The sequence below is a fragment of the Somniosus microcephalus genome, chromosome 24 (assembly GCF_052327205.1).
Source record: "Somniosus microcephalus isolate GS21.2 chromosome 24, FLI_Smic_1.0, whole genome shotgun sequence".
Taxonomy (NCBI): domain Eukaryota; kingdom Metazoa; phylum Chordata; class Chondrichthyes; order Squaliformes; family Somniosidae; genus Somniosus; species Somniosus microcephalus.
Genome location: NC_141010.1, coordinates 4,682,676 through 4,706,175, shown reverse-complemented (window position 1 = coordinate 4,706,175; position 23,500 = coordinate 4,682,676). Strand labels below are relative to the sequence as shown.

At 52.3% G+C, this 23,500-nt stretch overlaps 1 protein-coding gene across 1 annotated transcript in view; it reads left to right on the top strand.

Annotated features, from left to right (window-relative positions):
• Positions 1-23,500, top strand: part of LOC147100973 (junction plakoglobin-like) — a 92,358-nt gene that overhangs the window by 43,367 nt on the left and 25,491 nt on the right. The window contains 5 exon segments of the mRNA XM_085966010.1: positions 16,919-17,120; positions 17,363-17,488; positions 17,491-17,615; positions 18,843-18,927; positions 18,930-19,080. Coding sequence (XP_085822136.1) covers positions 16,919-17,120; positions 17,363-17,488; positions 17,491-17,615; positions 18,843-18,927; positions 18,930-19,080 — 689 coding nt within the window.

Sequence of the window (23,500 nt, the reverse complement as noted above, 5' to 3'; positions counted from 1 at the left end):
GAAAAAACCATCACAGTATTAAGGACCATATTTGCCAGGAATGGGCTGCCTGAACAGATCTGTTCTGATAATGGACCGCAATTTGTGTCCGAAGAATTCGGGAAGTTCTTAAAAAAACAATGGGGTTAAGCACTACACGTCCGCCCCATACCATCCCACCACCAATGGATTAGCTGAAAGGTTTGTCCAGACCTTCAAGAAGGCCATAAAGGCCATGGGTAATGAAGACATAAATCTACAACATAAGGTAGATAACTTCTTGTTTGTGTACAGGAATGCAACACGTGGTTACAAACCAAACTCCCACCATGATGTTTTTCAATAGAAGCCTAAGATGCCGGCTGGATTTGATCAAGCCAAACATCAGAAGGGACGTAGAGAACTGGCAATTTCAAGGCATGAATGAAAAGCCAACTAGAACCTTCCAGATAGGTCAACAAGTTTTGGCCCGGGACTACCGTACCGAGAAATGGCAGCCTGGAACTATTTGCACACGACTAGGACCGCTGATGTATACCGTGGACATTGGAGAAAGCATAATAAGGCGCCATGCTGACCAGATCATAGGGTCATCCGAAAAGGGACAACCTACACCACAACTCTATACGCCTAATGATGAAGCAGAGATGCCCATAGTATCCACCTCCGATCCGGTGATACTGGAACCAGATGAACCCGACACTGGCATTCAAGCCGAATCGACCTTGCCAAAAGAACCTACTATACCACCGAAAACTACTACACCACCGAGGCGTTATCCGGACCGAGTCAGGAAGCCTCCAGAGCGACTGACTTATAATTGATTAACTGCAGCAAATGTGTAGATTATTGTTCTTGTAAACATGTTAATTAATGATTACTTAAAATGTTATGTACTGGTTGTCTAAAAGGGGAGGAATTATAGTGTATGTATCTTTAAGAGCCCCTGTGTACTGTAATACCGGTAGTGACCACTCGAGTATATAAGCCTGTATAGCGTCCTGTATCTTTTAGTTCACCTCCAGACTTTGTTCAGTAAACACCTCTTAAACCAACTCCTGCATTCCGTGTCTCCATTAACACACGGATGCAACAGGGGTGCTGAGCCCCAGTGGGTGAGTGCAGTGTGACGGGGTGCTGAGGCCCAGTGGGTGAGTGCAGTGTGACGGGGTGCTGAGGCCCAGTGGGTGAGTGCAGTGTGACTGGGTGCTGAGGCCCAGTGGGTGAGTGCAGTGTGACGGGGTGCTGAGGCCCAGTGGGTGAGTGCAGTGTGACGGGGTGCTGAGCCCCAGTGGGTGAGTGCAGTGTGACTGGGTGCTGAGCCCCAGTGGGTGAGTGCAGTGTGACAGGGTGCTGAGGCCCAGTGGGTGGGTGCAGTGTGACGGGGTGCTGAGGCCCACACTGGGTGAGTGCAGGGTGCTGAGGCCCAGTGGGTGAGTGCAGTGTGACAGGGTGGTGAGCCCCAGTGGCTGAGTGCAGTGTGACTGGGTGCTGAGCCCCAGTGGCTGAGTGCAGTGTGACTGGGTGCTGAGCCCCAGTGGGTGAGTGCAGTGTGACAGGGTGCTGAGCCCCAGTGGGTGGGTGAGTGCAGTGTGACAGGGTGGTGAGCCCCAGTGGGTGAGTGCAGTGTGACTGGGTGCTGAGGCCCAGTGGGTGAGTGCAGTGTGACAGGGTGCTGATCCCCAGTGGGTGGGTGCAGTGTGACAGGGTGCTGAGGCCCACACTGGGTGAGTGCAGTGTGACGGGGTGCTGAGGCCCAGTGGGTGAGTGCAGTGTGACAGGGTGCTGAGCCCCAGTGGGTGAGTGCAGTGTGACAGGGTGCTGAGCCCCAGTGGGTGAGTGCAGTGTGACAGGGTGCTGAGGCCCAGTGGGTGAGTGCAGTGTGACGGGGTGCTGAGCCCCAGTGGGTGAGTGCAGTGTGACGGGGTGCTGAGCCCCAGTGGGTGAGTGCAGTGTGACTGGGTGCTGAGGCCCAGTGGGTGAGTGCAGTGTGACAGGGTGCTGAGGCCCAGTGGGTGAGTGCAGTGTGACAGGGTGCTGAGGCCCAGTGGGTGAGTGCAGTGTGACGGGGTGCTGAGGCCCAGTGGGTGAGTGCAGTGTGACAGGGTGGTGAGCCCCAGTGGGTGAGTGCAGTGTGACGGGGTGCTGAGGCCCAGTGGGTGAGTGCAGTGTGACAGGGTGCTGATCCCCAGTGGGTGAGTGCAGTGTGACAGGGTGCTGAGGCCCAGTGGGTGAGTGCAGTGTGACGAGGTGCTGAGGCCCAGTGGGTGAGTGCAGTGTGACAGGGTGCTGAGCCCCAGTGGGTGAGTGCAGTGTGACAGGGTGCAGAGGCCCAGTGGGTGAGTGCAGTGTGACAGGGTGCTGAGGCCCAGTGGGTGGGTGCAGTGTGACGGGGTGCTGAGGCCCAGTGGGTGAGTGCAGTGTGACAGGGTGATGAGGCCCAGTGGGTGAGTGCAGTGTGACGGGGTGCTGAGGCCCAGTGGGTGAGTGCAGTGTGACAGGGTGCTGAGGCCCAGTGGGTGAGTGCAGTGTGACAGGGTGCTGATCCCCAGTGGGTGAGTGCAGTGTGACGGGGTGCTGAGGCCCAGTGGGTGAGTGCAGTGTGACTGGGTGCTGAGGCCCAGTGGGTGAGTGCAGTGTGACAGGGTGCTGAGGCCCACACTGGGTGAGTGCAGTGTGACTGGGTGCTGAGGCCCAGTGGGTGAGTGCAGTGTGACGGGGTGCTGATCCCCAGTGGGTGAGTGCAGTGTGACAGGGTGCTGAGGCCCAGTGGGTGAGTGCAGTGTGACGGGGTGCTGAGGCCCAGTGGGTGAGTGCAGTGTGACAGGGTGCTGAGGCCCAGTGGGTGAGTGCAGTGTGACAGGGTGCTGAGGCCCAGTGGGTGAGTGCAGTGTGACGGGGTGCTGAGGCCCAGTGGGTGAGTGCAGTGTGACGGGGTGCTGAGCCCCAGTGGGTGAGTGCAGTGTGACGGGGTGCTGAGGCCCAGTGGGTGAGTGCAGTGTGACGGGGTGCTGAGCCCCAGTGGGTGAGTGCAGTGTGACTGGGTGCTGAGGCCCAGTGGGTGAGTGCAGTGTGACAGGGTGCTGAGGCCCAGTGGGTGAGTGCAGTGTGACGGGGTGCTGAGCCCCAGTGGGTGAGTGCAGTGTGACGGGGTGCTGAGGCCCAGTGGGTGAGTGCAGTGTGACGGGGTGCTGAGGCCCAGTGGGTGAGTGCAGTGTGACGGGGTGCTGAGGCCCAGTGGGTGAGTGCAGTGTGACGGGGTGCTGAGGCCCAGTGGGTGAGTGCAGTGTGATGGGGTGCTGAGGCCCAGTGGGTGAGTGCAGTGTGACGGGGTGCTGAGGCCCAGTGGGTGAGTGCAGTGTGACGGGGTGCTGAGGCCCAGTGGGTGAGTGCAGTGTGACGGGGTGCTGAGGCCCAGTGGGTGAGTGCAGTGTGACGGGGTGCTGAGGCCCAGTGGGTGAGTGCAGTGTGACGGGGTGCTGAGCCCCAGTGGGTGAGTGCAGTGTGACGGGGTGCTGAGGCCCAGTGGGTGAGTGCAGTGTGACGGGGTGCTGAGGCCCAGTGGGTGAGTGCAGTGTGACTGGGTGCTGAGGCCCAGTGGGTGAGTGCAGTGTGACGGGGTGCTGAGGCCCAGTGGGTGGGTGCAGTGTGACAGGGTGCTGAGGCCCAGTGGGTGAGTGCAGTGTGACTGGGTGCTGAGGCCCAGTGGGTGAGTGCAGTGTGACTGGGTGCTGAGGCCCAGTGGGTGAGTGCAGTGTGACGGGGTGCTGAGGCCCAGTGGGTGAGTGCAGTGTGACAGGGTGCTGAGGCCCAGTGGGTGAGTGCAGTGTGACAGGGTGCTGATCCCCAGTGGGTGAGTGCAGTGTGACTGGGTGCTGAGGCCCAGTGGGTGAGTGCAGTGTGACAGGGTGCTGATCCCCAGTGGGTGAGTGCAGTGTGACGGGGTGCTGAGCCCCAGTGGGTGAGTGCAGTGTGACAGGGTGCTGAGGCCCAGTGGGTGAGTGCAGTGTGACGGGGTGCTGAGGCCCAGTGGGTGAGTGCAGTGTGACAGGGTGCTGAGGCCCAGTGAGTGAGTGCAGTGTGACGGGGTGCTGATCCCCAGTGGGTGAGTGCAGTGTGACGGGGTGCTGAGGCCCAGTGGGTGAGTGCAGTGTGACGGGGTGCTGAGGCCCAGTGGGTGAGTGCAGTGTGACAGGGTGCTGAGGCCCAGTGAGTGAGTGCAGTGTGACGGGGTGCTGATCCCCAGTGGGTGAGTGCAGTGTGACGGGGTGCTGAGCCCCAGTGGGTGAGTGCAGTGTGACAGGGTGCTGAGGCCCAGTGGGTGAGTGCAGTGTGACGGGGTGCTGAGGCCCAGTGGGTGAGTGCAGTGTGACAGGGTGCTGAGGCCCAGTGGGTGGGTGCAGTGTGACAGGGTGCTGATCCCCAGTGGGTGAGTGCAGTGTGACAGGGTGCTGAGGCCCAGTGGGTGAGTGCAGTGTGACGGGGTGCTGATCCCCAGTGGGTGAGTGCAGTGTGACGGGGTGCTGAGGCCCAGTGGGTGAGTGCAGTGTGACTGGGTGCTGAGCCCCAGTGGGTGAGTGCAGTGTGACTGGGTGCTGATGCCCAGTGGGTGAGTGCAGTGTGACAGGGTGCTGATCCCCAGTGGGTGAGTGCAGTGTGACAGGGTGCTGAGGCCCAGTGGGTGGGTGCAGTGTGACAGGGTGCTGAGGCCCAGTGGGTGAGTGCAGTGTGACAGGGTGCTGAGGCCCAGTGAGTGAGTGCAGTGTGACGGGGTGCTGATCCCCAGTGGGTGAGTGCAGTGTGACGGAGTGCTGATCCCCAGTGGGTGAGTGCAGTGTGACGGGGTGCTGAGGCCCAGTGGGTGAGTGCAGTGTGACAGGGTGCTGATCCCCAGTGGGTGAGTGCAGTGTGACGGGGTGCTGAGGCCCGCTGATCAGTAGGTGCAAGGTTCAGTTGAGATCTGTGGGGTGTTGCAAGGTGCCAGTGCCCATCGACCTGTCCCCAGCGAGAGATTATGCTTTCAGGAGCGGAGAGGAGAAGATGTTAGTTTGTGCCCTTGCTTATGGCCCTCCAGACATTGCTTTGTCCCAACTGTAAAGTGCTTTGAAGTGCATTATTGCACTTGCTGTCAAAATTCAGGTTGTTGAATACAATAGTGAAGAGTGCGGCCCAAACTCTGCTACTTTCACCACAATAGTGAGCAAGCAGTCCCAAACTCTTCCACGTTCACTACAATAGGCAAGTGTGCAGTTGCGCCTTTATTGTCTCTTGCAATGTACACTTTTTGCATTAATTGTGAAGTGTTTTTTAAACATTAGGTTGTGACTGAGCCCAGTGGGTTAATCGTGTTTCAGGGCACAGTGCCGTGCCATGTTCTCAGTAGCTGCAGTTTCTACTTTTGACTTCTTCTTTTGTTCTGGTCTGACCGACTTGCACAAATCCATCGCCGCACTGGACAAGCGCCAACCTGTTACTGAGCAATCCCCACGAGTAGTTGTCTGATGGAGTGTACAAACTCTCCCAATAGGGACACGTCCCACGTAACTCAACCCAGAGATCTGGGATGCCGGTTGATGGGAATTCCCCAAGTCTTGGCTCTTGCTTTGTGTCTGCAGGGGAACTGTCGAAGTTTAACCGGTGTACCAGTCAATGGTGAACTTCCTACTGGCTGTCTAGCCAGGGCCACCCTGCCAAGCTTGCCAGATCACCTGGAGCGCTCCGCCCCAGTCTAATGCCTTTTTAAAAACTCATTCATGGGATGTGGGTGTCTCTGGGAAAGCCAGCGTTTTTTGCCCATCCCTAATTGCCCTCGAGAAGGTGGTGAGCCGCCGCCTTGACAACTGAGTGTCTCGCTCGGCCATTTCAGCGGGCAGTTGAGAGTCCACCACATTGCTGTGGGTCTGGAGTCACGTATCGGCCAGACCGGGTAAGGACGGTAGATTTCCTTCCCTAAAGGACATTAGTGAACCGGATGGGTTTTTACGACAATCCGACAGTTTCAGGGTCACTTTTACTGATCCCAGATTTTTGTTTACAGATTTCTAAAACTGAATTCAAATTCTCAAACGGCCATGGAGGGGATTTGAACTCATTCTCTGGATTATTACTCCAATCCTTCATCTTACCCTGTGATCACCCTGGAGCCAACTTTCAGTGGCCAAAGAGTCCCCATTTACCCCTGACCCCCCCCCCCCCTCCCTCCCTAGGAGTCCAGTCCAATGGGTAACTGGTCCTTGCATAAGTGACCAGTGTGTGTGTCACCTCCCACTTGCTGGGAGGCTAGTACCCGGAAGAGAAAGTTACAACTCCTGTTTAATGAGCCCTTTGTCCCCGAGAAAATAAAGGCGGTACAGGCTGGAGGGTCTGAGTGGCCTACTCCTGTTCCTGTGTTCCCTCCCTGATGTCTCCCAAAAGCTTCAGTGTTCAGTGAATTTTACGGTCGAGCCCAGTGGTTGTTCTGTAGGTGAACACAGTAGACATTTTGAGCACAAGATCTCTCAAACAGCAATATGATGAGTGGCCAGTTAATCTGTTTCTCACAATGGTGTTGGTTGAGGGAAGTATGTTGACCAGAACATAAGGAGACCTCCCTTCTGTTTGCATTACATAGGATATACGGCACAGGAACAGGCCATTCGGCCCAACCAGTCCATGCCGGTGTTTATGCTCCACTTGAGCCTCCTCCCATCTTTCCTCATCTAAATCTATCAGCATAGCCCTCTATTCCCTTCTCCCTCATATGCTTGTCCTGCCTCCCCTTAAATGTATCTATACTATTCGCTTCAACCACTCCCTGTGGTAGCGAGTTCCACATTCTCACCACTCTCTGGGTAAAGAAGTTTCTCCTGAATTCCCTATTGGATTTTTTGGTGACTATCTTATATTGGTGGCCTCTAGTTTTGCTCTTCCCCACAAGTGGAAACATTCTCTCTGTATCCACTCTATCAAAACCTTTCATAATTTTAAAGACCTCTATTAGGTCACCCCTCAGCCTTCTCTTTTCAAAAGAAAAGAGACCCAGCCTGTTCCTCCTTTCCTTGCATTTCTGGTATCATCCTTGTAAATCTTCTCTGCACCCTCTCCAGTGCCTCTATATTCTTTTTATAATATGGTGACCAGAACTGTAGGCAGTACTCCAAGTGTGGTCTAACCAAAGTTCGATACAAGTTTAGCATAACTTCAGTACTTTTCAATTCTATCCCTCTAGCAATAAACCCTAGTGCTTGGTTTGCTTTTTTATGGCCTTATTAACCTGCATCACTCCTTTGTGATCTGTGTAATTGGATACTCCGGGATCCCGTTGCTCCTTTACCCCATTTAGATTTTTATTTTCCAAGAAATAGGTGACATCCTTATTTTTCTTATCAAACTATGATACCTTGCACTTATCTATGTTGAAGTTCATTTACTATTTATATGCCCATTCTGCAAGTTTATTGGTGAATAGTGTCCTGGGATCTTTAACGTCCGCCTGTTAAATATGTCAAACAAAGAGCAGCCCCTTTGAGCAGGCAGCACCCCCGCACTGAACGTCCGTCTAGAGTGGGCTCTGAACCGGCATCCTCCGATTTAGATACAAGAGCCTTGCTCGCTGAGCTGAGCAATTCCAGCTCCTGAGGAGTGTGGCCATTCACCATAAGATGCAGCCATGCAGTGTCCCCGTTCACCACGGAGACCCGACCTCACTTAAAGAGGCCGTCCCTACAGTGAGCTCCAAACCTTGGGCACGGAGTGCTTCAAGATGTAAGTAACTCGCTGCTCACTGATTCTCCAACTGTTTCATTGCGTGTGATGGAAGCAGAAGTGAGATGAATCACAACTTCCAACTGTAATGGAAAATTTTAGACGCGTTTGATTTATTTCATTTTTCAATCAACTTATGAAAAATTCTCTGGATGCGAGTTGCAGGGTGAGTGAGTTGCAGATTTCTGATTAGCTTCAGAACTTCCCGTTCAATTGGGATGGCTAAAGCCAAATAATCTCATTCAATGTGAAGAGAATAGACTTTTTCAAAATGTGCAGAATATTTGTTCTCGCTCTCCATTGAGCCTTTTTCACTTCCCATTTTGTTTCTTTGATTTGAATGTTGAGCAGCTCATGGCCGAGGTTACAGCGCCTGCCCTCTCCTTCATCTTAATGCTCTACTTGCTGTAATCAGACCTGACTGGGTCTCTGCGGCAACACGGCTTCCATCTACAACAGGCCAGGGACGTGGTGAAAGCAGAGACTGGCTTGGCAAGTCGGGCTTTTATTTAATACAGCCATCACTTTCCTGTGTGCCTGATTACTGCTGCGTTAAGGCACTCCCAGGGCAGGTACAGCACGGGTTAGATACAGAGTAAAGCCCCTCTACACTGTCCCATCAAACACTCCCAGGGTAGGTACAGCACGGGTTAGATACAGAGTAAAGCTCCCTCTACACTGTCCCATCAAACACTCGCAGGGCAGGTACAGCACGGGTTAGATACAGAGTAAAGCTCCCTCTACACTGTCCCATCAAACACTCCCAGGGCAGGTACAGCACGGGTTAGATACAGAGTAAAGCTCCCTCTACACTGTCCCATCAAACACTCGCAGGGCAGGTACAGCACGGGTTAGATACAGAGTAAATCTCCCTCTACACTGTCCCATCAAACACTCCCAGGGCAGGTACAGCACGGGTTAGATACAGAGTAAAGCTCCCTCTACACTGTCCCATCAAACACTCCCAGGGCAGGTACAGCACGGGTTAGATACAGAGTAAAGCTCCCTCTACACTGTCCCATCAAACACTCCCAGGGCAGGTACAGCACGGGTTAGATACAGAGTAAAGCTCCCTCTACACTGTCCCATCAAACACTCCCAGGGCAGGTACAGCACGGGTTAGATACAGAGTAAAGCTCCCTCTACACTGTCCCATCAAACACTCCCAGGGTAGGTACAGCACGGGTTAGATACAGAGTAAAGCCCCTCTACACTGTCCCATCAAACACTCCCGGGGCAGGTACAGCACGGGTTAGATACAGAGTAAAGCTCCCTCTACACTGTCCCATCAAACACTCCCGGGGCAGGTACAGCACGGGTTAGATACAGAGTAAAGCTCCCTCTACACTGTCCCATCAAACACTCCCAGGGCAGGTACAGCACGGGTTAGATACAGAGTAAAGCTCCCTCTACACTGTCCCATCAAACACTCCCAGGGTAGGTACAGCACGGGTTAGATACAGAGTAAAGCCCCTCTACACTGTCCCATCAAACACTCCCAGGGCAGGTACAGCACGGGTTAGATACAGAGTAAAGCTCCCTCTACACTGTCCCATCAAACACTCCCAGGGCAGGTACAGCACGGGTTAGATACAGAGTAAAGCTCCCTCTACACTGTCCCATCAAACACTCCCAGGGCAGGTACAGCACGGGTTAGATACAGAGTAAAGCTCCCTCTACACTGTCCCATCAAACACTCCCAGGGCAGGTACAGCACGGGTTAGATGCAGAGTAAAGCTCCCTCTACACTGTCCCATCAAACACTCCCAGGGCAGGTACAGCACGGGTTAGATACAGAGTAAAGCTCGCTCTACACTGTCCCATCAAACACTCCCAGGGCAAAGATTTAGATTAGTCATTATTTCATTGCTGTTTTGGGATCTTGCTGTGTGCAAATTGGCTGCCGTGTTTCCTAAATTACAACAGTGACTTCAAGAAGTACTTCTTTGACTGTAAAGCATTTTGGGACATCCTGAGGTCGTGAAAGGCACTACATAAATGCAAGTTCTTTCACATCTCGCCCCGCCCCGATAAGGTACTGAGGCTAATTTGTAATGCCCTAACTCTAAAATCAGCTGTCTCTGTACTGATTTGAGATTTGAAGCTGGGAACTCCTGGGTGTACAGTACAGGGGAGATTCCTTTTTCCCAGTACATGGGGGTCGATGATGTTTAGTTCCCCGGATTAGGAGCTGAGTTTCTGTATTGTCTCCTGTAAATGTATGTGAGGCGGCAGCCTGTCTCCCAGGGGAGTCGGTGCTACGTTGTCACTGTGTCATAACCTTGCTCCTTCAGAATGTGCGAGCGTGAGAAAGCCCCTTGTGTTTGCTTCCTGTGACTAGCCCCCGTGCAGCAGTGGTGGCTTCATTTTGAGCTGGTCTCTGGAGGTGACAGATTGATGCCAGTGACTGGAACCATCGCTGGCAGATTCCCCCATCCGTTATCAATCATTGACAAATTATTTTTTTTTCCTGAAGATGGAAGAGACTTGCAGAAAGCTTCACTTTTACTCTGAGCTGCTGATTGGCACTGTGCCAGGTTTCTGCAGTTTGGCTTCTTTAAAATTGCAGAGGAAGATCCCGCTGCCCTGACCGCTGGTGTCAGACGCGCCTGTGAATCAATACTGAGCCGCCCGTGCAGCAGGCGTGGATTCTACCGCTGAATCACCAATGCGCAGAAGCCAACGAGTGGCCGGCAGGATGCAAACCCGTGCAGGCGAGACCCCAACGCATTTCTAGTCTGTCGCCTTGACCACTAAGACCCTCCTACCGGTACAATATACTTGTGCTAGTGTTCCCATTAGTTCTACTTTCCCTGGCGGGGTATACAGTTCCAAAGGTGCCAGCATCCCTCCAGAAGCAATCATAAGTGGCCAGCTCTTTATCAGAGCCTATTTGACTGTGGAGGCATCGCAACAAAACCTAATCTCTGCCACTGCAGTGATTATTGGGCAGAGGGAGGGAAGTGGGGTGGGGTTGGGTTGCAATTAGTTTCCGTGCCCCTGAGCCTGAGGGGGCAATAATAAGGCAGGGTCCTCTGAGAGCGCAACACTCCCTCAGTACAGCAATGAAGAGTCGGCCCAGATCATGGGCTCAAGACCCTGGAGTGGCTTTGAAGCCACGACCTTCTGACTCGGGTGAGGATCACGGCTTACGAAGCTTATGGATGAGGAAAGATCATCCGATTAATTTATCTTCAGGAGAGAAGTTAGGAAACACTTCACGCAAGAGAGGTGGAAGTGTGGAATTCTCTCCCACAACATTCAGTAGATGCTAGCTCAATTAATTTTAAATCTGAGAGTTAGTCAAGGGTATTGAGTGATATGGAGCCAAGGCAGGTGGATGAATTTAGGATACAGATCAACTATGATCTCATGGCTGAATGGCCTCCTGTTCCTAAGCAATGTGTTCCCTCTCCATTGGCTATCTTCACCTTCCCCCTCACTCTTGTGAAATTCCTCTCGCTCTCCCTAAGGCAGCTTTGCTTTTTCTTTTGATAATATTTATTGAAGAGCGTTAATCAATGGCAGCGCCTCGAGGCTCAGAGTTGAAACTATAAATACTTAAAATTGGAGATCGAGTCCCCTGTACGTTTTTGGGGTCCTGTGGTGCAGATGTTGTGTTGAGAGGGTCCACCTTGTCCCAGAGTGCCGGCCAATATTGGGGGGAGGGGGGGGCCTCGCTGTCTCACTAGACCGTCACCGCGCAGTGCGCTCTGCGCGTTGGCAGTGCGGCGTGTGGGAAGAAGTTTATGTTGCTGCTGACAGAGGGAAAAATGTGCCCGGGGTGTTTAACAGCAGCTGTGCACATCTGTAAACATCAAAAACAATTTCAGCAAATGGCCTGGAGAAGCACTTCAAACCAAGATTCGATTGTTAAAATGAAACCAAACAATTATTTCTCTTTCTCATCGCGTGCGCTCTTCTCCCCTCGTTGCAATCACATCCTGTCAGATTTGTTTAATTATTAATCTGTTTATCTGCTGTGTAGGCTGATTCTGCTGTCAGTATAAATGAGTGTTCTCTCTGGTGTAGTGCAGGCTCCTTGGAGTCAGAAGGACCTGTGAGTTTGGTAGGTTCCTGTATAAGGTTCTCGCACAGCTGTACAGATTGGGATGGTCCAGGGCTGCACCACTGGTTTATGCAAAGTTGGCCAATCTCTGGCACTGTTATTATTGGGAGGGGGGGTTGCAATTGGCAACAGTGCCCAGCACTCGAGGGCAATATTAATGCAGGATCTGCCTCCTGAGCTCAGTTCCCTCTCTGGAAAGTGTGCTTGTGGGCGTTGGGTGAGGAGGACTTGTTCGGAGCTCTCCCTCCCTCGCAGTCTCACCACTTCCCACCACCATGTAAAGGATGGCTGCCTGGCTTAACGCCCTCCTGTAACATTCAAGTGTCCACTCTTGTGACGGTCTACAAGTGTGAGGGCGGCTGTGAGTACGTGCGGGCTATTGCGGACATCACAGTGAAGCCCAGTGTTAACCTCACCCAACCCCTACACAGGGCAGACCTTGTAGCAAGGGTCGGTGATGATCAAGGACTGTGGCAAGCTTTCTGCTGAATAGCGGGCCGTACAGTGTGAGTGTGTCCTGTCCTGCTTCCTCTGACCTGTCTCTCAGGGAAGAGCCCATCGAGCGATTTGTTCATGGTGCAATTGATGATCCTAATGGAGGTTACAGATTGTAACTGAGGACAAATGGCTTAATAATGGACTTGACCAGCAGACCTATCCTCTCATAAATCATCTGATGAATGACCCCGAGCTGCTTACTGATCAGCCAGCTTTGCTTTGCTGCTCCCAGGGAAAATCTTGGCTTCATTCATGCTCATTAAGTTCTTCTCTCTCCTGTGCCCACGTTCCAGATGCCAGGACTGCCTGTTGGTGCACAGAATATTGACCATTTTACTCCAGGTGTTGGCCTCGCGGGGGTCCTCTCTCAATATCGTGGCCCAGAAAGGGGCATTTTCCCTTCCGTTTCTGCGGGGATGTCGGTTGACCTGTTTAGTGCCCTGACTTAAACCAGATGCAAAAGGAACTGAACTGCCTAAAGCAGACTGAGCTCCACGACCGCCCGGGGGCTGTATATGGCCTGCTGCCTAAAGCAGAGTGAGCTCCACCACTGCCCGGGGGCTGTATATGGCCTGCAAGCTCCTGATGACTGCTTGCTACAGCCCAGTCCTGAAATGGAGCAACAGTGCTTTGGGAGGAAGGGAATGGTTTATCAGTGTTTAATTACATCAAATAACTTTTTGATTGGGGACTAATAGCTTGGGCTCATAGGCTGGCGGGTTTTGTGCAGGTCCCTTGAATTCTGTGCTTTGTGTTGTAATTCTTTACATGTTGCATCAGGCTGTGTGTCGGAATGGCCCGCACAGAGCGAGTTTCCACATGCTCGTCAGTGGAATCCTTTCAAAAACAGCCCGCTGGGCCTGGGACGGAGATACAAAATCCCGATTTTTAATCGGACTTCGGAATTCATAAACCACTGGTGATTTATAGGCATCTCGAATCTTTATTGGGCGGCAGCGTTGAGCCGACCCCTCTGGTTCAATGTCTGTTTATTTTACTTCAAAAATGGTGGCTTCTTTCTCTCGATGCTCGTTGAAGGGGAAGGTTATATCATTATACTGCATGCAAGGAGGCCATTCGGCCCCTTGTGCCTGTGCCGGCTCTCTGAAAGAGCTCTCCAATTAGTCCCACTCTCTCTTTCCCAATAGCCCTGCAAATTTATTGACCACTATTTATGGATCTAGTAATCCAGAGACTTGGACCAATCCAGAGAGAGAGTTCAAATCCCACCGTGGCAATTTGAATTCAGTTTTTAAAATAAATAAATTGGAAATTAAAAGCTGGTATAAATTTATTTAAAAAAAAAAGTGACCATGAAACTATCGGATTGTCGTTTGATTCACTAATGTCCTTTAGGGAAGGCAACCTGCCGTCCTTACCCGGTCAGGGTCTGTATGTGACGCCAGACCCACACCGATGTGGTTGACTCTTAACTGCCCTCTGAAATAGGGCGAGCCACTCCGCTGTATCAAACCTCGGCAACTAGGGCCTGGGCACTAGATGCCGGCCTTGCCAGCGAAGCCCATGTCCTGGGAACGAGTGAGGAATGACCTTTGTGGTTCTGCTGGGAGTATAGCGAATCGTTTGTCGAGGGAGTCGTTCTGCTGCATTAGTTTCCTGAAGGGCTCTGCGACGTTTCAACAACCCGATAAGGCACGACCTGAATGGCAGGATTTTAATTACAGGCCACAGTGCTGGGTGTGGGTTCGAACCGGTTGTATGAATGTTTGTTGGCAGCTGTGTGAAGGCAGTTTTTCTAACTTTTGTGTGAGCAGCTGAGACCGGTGATTTAAAATTTATTTTTTTGCTGGCTTGTTGTAAATATAGACACCCCACCCCCGCTGCTCCACCATTGGATGCACAACACAACCATCCTTCCTAGAAAGAACGAGGAGAGGAAATATAAACTAAAGAGTACAATTCTAAAGGGGGTGCACGAACGGAGAGACCTGGGGTATGTGTGCACAAATCATTGAAGGTGGCAGGGCAGGTTGAGAAAGTGGTTAGAAAAGTATACAGGACCCTGGGCTTCATAAATAGAGGTATAGAGTACAAAAGCAAGGAAGTTTTGATGAACCTTTATGAAACACTGGTTCGGCCTCAACTGGAGTATTGTGTCCAATTCTGGGCACCGCACTTTAGGAAGGATGTGAAGGCCTTAGAGAGGGTGCAGAAAAGATTTACGAGAATGATTCCAGGGATGAGGGACTTCAGTTATGTGGATAGACTGGAGAAGCTGGGGTTGTTCTCCTTGGAGCAGAGAAGGTTGAGAGGAGATTTGATAGAGGTGTTCAAAATCATGAGGGGTCTGGACAGAGTAGATAGAGAGAAACAGTTCCCATTGGCGGAAGGGCCGAGAACCAGAGGGCACAGATTTAAGGTGATTGGCAGAAGAACCAAAGGCGACATGAGGAAAAACTTTTTTTACGCAGCGAGTGGTCAGGATCTGGAATGCACTGCCTGAAAGGGTGGTGGAGGCAGATTCAAACACAGCTTTCAAAAGGGAGTTGGATAAGTACCTGAAGAAAAAAAATTGCAGGGCTACGGGGAAAGGGCGGGGGAGTGGGACTAGCTGAGAGTCTGCCTGGGCTCGATGGGCCGAATGGCCGCCTTCCGTGCTGTAACCGTTCTATGATTCTATCCTTCCCGTACCAATGGGAAAGCAAACGGACTCATTACCCAATTAGATGGTTCTTGACTGTAAATAAAAACATTTTTTTTTCCCCCATCTCCAGTAATTTTAAGAAAATGGGGGGGTGGGGAAACATCATTCTTTTTTAATTGTCCAATGACTTTCAATACTCCAATGAGAGTGTTGCTCGTGGTAGTGTCCCGGAGATTAATCCTCAATTCCTGCTGCCCCCCCCCCAGGACAATGCTGGAGGGTTGGTGACCCCAGGAGCCGAGGGCAGGTGTCTGGGCCTTTAAACACAATCGTGGGACGCCAGACCTCTGGCGCCTGAACACCAGCTCACGTGGCAGGGATTCCATTGGTCCCATCTTTGCTACGCACAGCCTGTAGCTGAAGACCCCCAAATGGATCATCCTTCGCCGTGGCTCAGTGGACAGCACTCCAGCCTCTGAGTCAGAAGGTCGTGGGTTCAAGTCCAGGCCGACACTCCCAGTGCAGTGCTGAGGGAGTGCAGCACTGTCGGAGGTGCCGTCTTTCGGATGAGACGTTAAACCGAGGCCCCGTCTGCTCTCTCAGGTGGATGTAAAAGATCCCATTTCGAAGAAGAGCAGGGGAGTTCACCCTGGTGTCCTGGCCAATATTTAACAGATTATCTGGTCATTATCACATTGCTGTTTGTGGGAGTTGCTGTGCGCAAATTGGCTGCCGCATTTCCTACATTACAACAGTGACTGCACTTCAAAGTATTTCACTGGCTCTAAAGCCCTGTTGGACATCCCGAAGTCATGACAGACGCTATATAAATGCAAGTCTTTTTCATTTGCTGAGGCATTGTGATGGCAGCCATCAGAAACATTTTTAAAATGTAATCTCTTCAGTCTCTCCAGCCTCCCGTGATCTCCAGTTGAAACCCCACAAGCTGGATCTCACCGTGTCTCCCGATTACCTCGCCCACCCCGGAATCTATTTCAGTCTCTATCCTGCACCGTGGGGCCCTTGGCCCCTTCCCAAGGGTGTCTCATTTTAAGAACTGAATCTCTTCAGTAGCCTGGGATTGTGCAGTCTGTGGGGCGCGGGGGGGGGCGCAGTCTGTGGGGCGAGGGGGGGGCGCAGTCTGTGGGGCGAGGGGGGGACGCAGTCTGTGGGGCGAGGGGGGGGGCGCAGTCTGTGGGGCGAGGGGGGGGGCGCAGTCTGTGGGGCGAGGGGGGGGCGCAGTCTGTGGGGCGAGGGGGGGACGCAGTCTGTGGGGCGAGGGGGGGGGCGCAGTCTGTGGGGCGAGGGGGGGGGCGCAGTCTGTGGGGCGAGGGGGGGGGCGCAGTCTGTGGGGCGAGGGGGGGGCGCAGTCTGTGGGGCGAGGGGGGGGCGCAGTCTGTGGGGCGAGGGGGGGCGCAGTCTGTGGGGCGAGGGGGGGGCGCAGTCTGTGGGGCGAGGGGGGGGCGCAGTCTGTGGGGCAAGGGGGGGCGCAGTCTGTGGGGCGAGGGGGGACGCAGTCTGTGGGGCGAGGGGGGGGCGCAGTCTGTGGGGCGAGGGGGGGGCGCAGTCTGTGGGGCGAGGGGGGGGCGCAGTCTGTGGGGCGAGGGGGGGGCGCAGTCTGTGGGGCGAGGGGGGGGCGCAGTCTGTGGGGCGAGGGGGGGCGCAGTCTGTGGGGCGAGGGGGGGGCGCAGTCTGTGGGGCGAGGGGGGGGCGCAGTCTGTGGGGCGAGGGGGAGGCGCAGTCTGTGGGGCGAGGGGGGGCGCAGTCTGTGGGGCGAGGGGGGGCGCAGTCTATGGGGGCGAGGGGGGGAGATCAGTCTGGGGGCGGGGGGTTCAGTGTGTGGGGGTCGATTGCTGTTGCAGTTGTTTGGGTCTGGATCTGTTTTAATTCTCGTCGTCATGGTCACCTGACTGCCAGATTTTCTCTTCCAGTTGAAACTTGCGTTTGGTGAGAATTGTTGCCACTGATCAGTAGATTGTCCCTGGTGCCAACACTAAATGCTTTTATCTGTTTGCTATTTGCAGTGTGAAACATGGAGAGTTACGATTCTGAGGGCTGTCAGTAAGGTAACTCATTGGCAACAGAGCTACATAGACTCTGGCATCCACTCGGGCATGAATACCAATGCCCCGTCGCTAAGTGGCAAGGGCACCCCTGAAGATGATGAAGCATGGAAGCAGGGAAGGTATACAGTCACCACCACCTACACAGCAGCCCAATTGCCAGGTATGAGGGGTTTGCACTACCTTCCTGTGGGCTGAGGGGGTGGGGGGAAGGAATTGGTTGTTCTGGTTAATTGATGGAGGGAGGGCTGGTTAATAATCTAACTGGGTAGTTTACAGGGAGAGTACCCAGCCTGGGGGCAGTGATGACACCATGGTCTCCCGTAGTATTCGGGTTTACCATCTTGTGAGAAGCATATATGAAGTGTACCTTTCACTGGGACGTGTTCTGTTCTTTTACAACAGAGATGAATGATCCCCTGGCCTCTACCCGTGCGCAACGCGTGCGAGCTGCCATGTTCCCGGAAACCCTGGAAAGTGGCACCCGCATCCTGTCCACTCAGGTAGACCCCAGCCAAGAGACGAACGTGCAGAGCTGTCGGAATCTTCACAGATGCTGAAAGCCGCCATCGTGCAGCTCATCAATTATCAGGATGATGCGGAGCTCGCGACTCGCGCCATTCCCGAGCTCACCAAACTGCTCAACGACGAGGACCAGGTAGAGTGTTTCACTATGTACACAGGAACAGCAGGAGGCCATTCAGCCCCTCGAGCTTGATCCGCCATTCAATTAGATCGTGGCTGATTTTGTATCTGAACTCCATCGACCCGCCTTGGTTCCGTATCCCTTAATACCCTTACCCAACAAAAATCCATCAATCTCCATTTTGAAATTTTCAATTGACCCCCAACCTCAGCTGCTTTTCGGGGGAGAGAGTTCCAGATTTCCACTGCCCTTTGTGTGAAGAAGTGCTTCCTGACATCACCCCTGAACGGCCTGGCTCTAATTTTAAGGTGATGCCCCCTTGTTCTGGACTCCCCCCCCCCCCCCCCCCCCCCCCCCCCCCCCCCCCCCCCCCCACCACCAGAGGAAATAGTTTCTATCTACCCTATCGAATCCTTAATATTATTCACCTTAATTAGATGACCTCCCTTAATCATCACCTATAAGCAAAAGAATACAAGCCCAGTCTGTGTAACCTGTCCTCGTAATTTAACCCTTTTAGCCCCGGTATCATTCTGGTGAATCTGCGCTTCTCCCCCTCCGAGGCCAATATATCCTTCCCGAGGGGCGGGGCCCGGAACTGAACCCAGTTACTCCAGAGGGGGTCTGACCAGAGCTTTGTACAGCTGGAGCATCCCTTCCTCCCCTCTGTATTCCAGCCCCTGGAGATAAAGGCCAACATTCCGTTCGCCTTTTGAACTATTTTTGACCCTGTCCACCAGTGTTTAGTGATTTCTGAACTTGGGCCCCTAACACTCTCGGCTCCCCCACAGCTCCCAGATTCTTGCCAGAAATCACTCTGATCGATCTTTCTTGGGTCCACAGTGGGCGATCTCACACTTCACCACATGAGCTCCATCTGCCACAGTTTTGCCCCCTCACTGACTGACTGTCTCAATCTCCCTTGGCAACTTCCTGCTCCTGTCTACACTACGTACTGCGCCACCTAACTGCACTTCCTCATTTAGCACTTGGAATATTCACCCTGCCAAATATCTCCTTGTGTGGCCTGGTGCCAATTTCTGTCCGATAACGTCCTGTGAAACACCTTGGGACATTTTCCCACGTTAAATGCAAGTTGAGTGTGTGTCACTGATCCCCTGTGGACAGGGTCCTCACCAGCGGAGCTACTGCAGGAGACCTGTCTGTGTCCACTTCAATAAACTGCTGCCGTTGCTGGCCAGAGAATTTTAACCCTTGTTTCTCCATTCTGTTGTGTAGGTTATAGTCAGCAAGGCAGCCATGATCGTCAACCAGCTGTCGAAGAAAGATGCGTCATGCCGCGCCCTGGAGCAGTCCCCTCAGATGTCGCAGCCGTTGTCCGCACCATGCAGAACACCAGTGACATGGAAACGGCCCGCTACGCTGCTGGCATCTTGCACAACTTCTCCCACCACCGCGACGGCATGCTCGCCATCTTCAAATCGGGCGGCATACCTGCCTTGGTCAGGATGTTGAGGTACATAAGAAATAGGAGTCGGCCATTCGGCCCCTCGAGCCTGCTCCGCCATTTAATGAGATCACGGCTGATCTGATCTTGGCCTCAACTCCACTTCCCTGCCCGCTCCCCATAACCCTCGACTCCCCTGTAGCTCAAATCTCTGTCCACCTCCACCTTGAATATATTCAATGACTCCGCCTCCACAGTTCTCGGGTAAAGAATTCCAAAGATTCACGACCCTCAAGAAATTCCGCCTCATCTCCGACTTAAATGGGCGACCCCTTATTCTGAGACTATGCCCCCTCGTTCTAGATTCCCTGACTAGGAGAAACATCCTCTCAGCATCCACCCTGTCCAACCCCCTCAGTATCTTATGTTTCAATAAGATCACCTCTCATTCGTCTAAACTCCAATGAGCATAGGCTCAACCTTTCCTCATAAGACAACCCTTTCATCCCAGGAATCAACCTCGTGAACCTTCTCTGAACTGGTCCAATGCAATACAGGAAACTCCCCTTTAACCGGCAAAATTCAGGAGTAGGTTCAGGTAAGTTTTACTGTATATTAATGGCCGTGTAACCGGGGCTCCTGCACCTGTGGCCGTGTACGGGGCTCTCGTACCTTGGTAACTATACCTCTCTGTAATCCGGACTTTTTGATCAACTGGCATCATGCCGGTCCCGTCGGTGGTGGATAAAAGAGTTTCCTGTATATCCCTCCTTAAATAATGGGACCAAAACTCTACGCAGTACTCCAGGTGTGGTCTCGCCAACGCCCTGTACAGTTGAAAATTTAGCCAATAACTCGCTTTTCCAGCTTTGTCTGAAATTATTTCATGGTTTCACCCCCCCCCCCCACCTCATTCCCTCTCCTAAAAGTACTCTCACTTATTGGGATACAAGTGGCTCTCTTCAGGTGTGAGACTAGATGGGTGTGCGACGACATAATCATCCTGCTGATTTTCGGCCAACTGCACCATCGGTGGATCTGTTACTTGAACCTTTTGGTGTGATTCAGTACTGCCCCAGCCCAGACTCTCAGCCCCTGGGACTGCCTATCGGGACTTTATATTCAGACATCTTCTGATGAATCATCTAATCTATTTTTTACCCCTCCCACGGGATTGAGAGACTGAGGAAGAGAGGGGGTCAATAGTGTGGGTGTCTGGATGGGGCAGGTGTGATGGACCAGGTAGAATACCCCGCCTCCCCCCACCCATACGATTGTGTATCCATTAGTTCCTCGGGAGCCTACTGTCCACAACAGGGGCATAGCTACGGCCCAGCCAACCCTCAGCCCATGTGAATTCTGCAAAGTCCAGCATTAAAACCGCAGCCACCAAGAAAGGCTATCGGAACAACGGGAAGAGACGGATAACGTGAGCGGGCACGTGTTGAACCGCTAAACGTGACGTTCGTTGGATGATTTTGGGGGGGTGGGGGGGGAGGCGGCGAGGAGCAGCTTCTAAAACAAAGCTGACGTAATAAAACTCACTACGCACTTGGTTCGAGTATAAAGCAAGGCTTTAATCAACTTGTTTCAGAACATGGAGGTCTAGTTATCTTTCACTAGTTCCTGTTTACAAAATGTCCTGGGAAAGCTGGGCCCACGCCCGAGTATTTATACTCCTTGGATGGCGCCACCAGCTGGCCGTCCAGTGTTATTTCATGAGTCTTTCTTCATGGATCATAACATTCGTAACAAAAGCCATGACTTGAATTATTTGTGCAATATGATAAAAATAATTTGCTGTGTCGTCCGTGTCTGTCCATATGTTGGACACCAAACTCCCATTCCGCGCTACACCAGAGTCTGCACTTCACATAGAATCTACAGCACGGAATCAGGCCATTGGGCCCCACTGCTCTGTGCCGGTGTTTGTGCTGCACACGAGCCTCCTCCCACCCCTCTCCATCTCACCCCATCAGCATATCCTTCGAGTCCTTTCTCCCTCGTGTTTATCTAGCCTCTGCTTAAATGCTCTTCTCCTCAAACACTCCGTGGCAGCGAGTTCCACATTCTAACCACCCTCTGAATAAAGAAGTTTCTCCTGAATTCCTGATTAGACCGCTGGGCTGGTTAACACGTCATTGCAGTTTGATATTAAGTGGAGTCCTCTCCAGGTTGGTTGTTCCATAGCTTAGCTACACGTCAAGCCTCCCTACACTAAATGGTACGCTAGTTCCAGAGAGATTGATGGTGCCAAACTGTGAGCAGTTTTGTGTCTGCGGTTGGACCTTCTCAACATCCAAAGTTATTTCAGTTGAGAGTTTTCAGGATAGGAATGGGGCTTCTCAATAGGAGGGAAAGTGTCTCAATCGACTGCAGCAGGCAGATTTCTTGCACTGCTCCATTCAGTCCAAATATAAGCTGCTTTATTCTGCTGAGATTCCGCCTCAAACATGCATTGATCTTCAGTTGCAGTTCGGAGGAGTTTTGCAGCCTTATTTATTCAGTTGTCAATAATTCACTCGGCTCCAGTAACCTAATAGATCGGTGATATCCGTGTCTTTAATTCAGGATTTCAGTTCTCTTCACCTTCATGGCCCGAGTCCTGCGACTTGCTCCAAGTGAAATTCTTGTCCTCGGTCCAAAGGTCATCAGTCATGAGACTGGCTTGAGTTTTCATTAGAGTTCTGCAGACGATGTACAACGACTTGCATTTATACAGCGCCTTTAATGTAGTAAAACATCTCAAGGTGCTTCACGGGAGTTTTATAAAACAAAATTTGACACCGAGCCACATAAGGAGACATTAGAAACAGAAAATGCTGGAAATACTCAGCAGGTCAGGCAGCATCTGTGGAGAGTGAAACCGAGTTAACGTTTCAGGTCGATGACCTTTCGTCAGAACGCTTTTGTAAGGAGACATTAGGACAGGTGACCTAAAGCTTGGTCAAAGAGGTCGGTTTTATGGATGGTCTTAAAGGAGGACAGAGGTTTAGGGAGGAAATTCCAGATCTTGGGGCCCAGGCAGCTGAAGGCACGGCCGCCAATGGTGGAGCGATTAAAATCAGGGATGCTCAAGAGGCTGGAGTTGGAGGATTGCAGAGACCTGGGAGGGTTGTAGGGCATTACAGAGATAGAGAGGGGCGAGGCCATGGAGGCATTTGAGCACAAGGATGAGGATTATAAATTTCAGGCATTGCCTGGACCGGGAGCCAATGTCGGTCAGCACAGGGGTGATGTGTGACTACAGATTCTAGCTTTCTCACTGGTGAGCGACTTCAAGCACTCGTTACTTGAGTCATGCCTCTTGGAATTGGGCACTGCAATGTCACATTTGACACTAAAAGCTTATTAACGAGGATGTGGCTCGGTGTACTTAAAGGACAAACCCATATATAAAGTGCAACTCGTTCAGAATGTGTCCTCTCCTTCAGAGTCCCTCCTCCCTCCCATCGCCCCCACCCTTGCCAAGCTCCGATGACCTCCCCGTGCCCCAGTAAATTGAGTTTCGGATCCTTGACTGTGTTTGAATCCCTGTCCTGGGATATCTTTGGATTCGTGAGAGGCAGCGCTGGGTTAGCTGGTCTTCACCCGGATCGTAACTGCAATGAGCTATAGCAGCCCGAGAGAGGGACAAATACCCCCCCCACCACCACACACAGTTAGTGATTGAAGCTGAGACCATTTCAACATTTAAGAGTAAGTTAGACAGGTGGTTAAAGACATATGGGAACAGAGTGAGCACATGGGATTACAATACTGCTCATGGAGTCCAGCATGGAGTAGGTGGGCTGAGCGGCCTGTATCGGTGCTGTGATTCCTATAATTCGTGGTTGAATAGCTTGCTGATGGTCACTGTCTAGGTTCATGCATGAAGCATGGACACTTGACCAGGTCCGGTGGGGTTCCCTGGTGCCCAAGGAAATGTACCCCAGAGTCAGCAACTTCCGGAGAGGGAATGGGAGGTTTCATAGGATCCCAGAATGATACGGCGTAGGAGGCCATTCGGCCCATTGTGCCTGTGCCGGCTCTTTGAAAGAGCTCTCCAATTAGTCCCACTCCCTGCTCTTTCCCCAGAGCCCAGCAAATTTCTCCCCTTCAAGTATTTATCCAAATCCCTTTTTGAAAGTTACTATTGAATCTGCTTCCACCGCCCTTTCAGGCAGCGCGTTCCAGATTTCTCAAGTGTTCCCTCATCTCGCCTCTGGTTATTTTGCCAATCACCTTAAATCTATGTCCTCTGTTTATCGACCCTCCTGCCAATGGAAACAGTTTCTCCTTATTTACTCTATCAAAACCCTTCATGATTTTGAACACCTACCAAATCTCCTCTTAACCTTCTCTGCTCTAAGGAGAACAACCCCAGCTTTTCCAGTCTATCCAAGTAACTGAAGTCCCTCATTCCTGGTACCATTCTAGTAAATCTCCTCTGCACCCTCTCCAAGGCCTTGACATCCCTCCTAAAGTGTGGTGCCCAGAATTGGACACA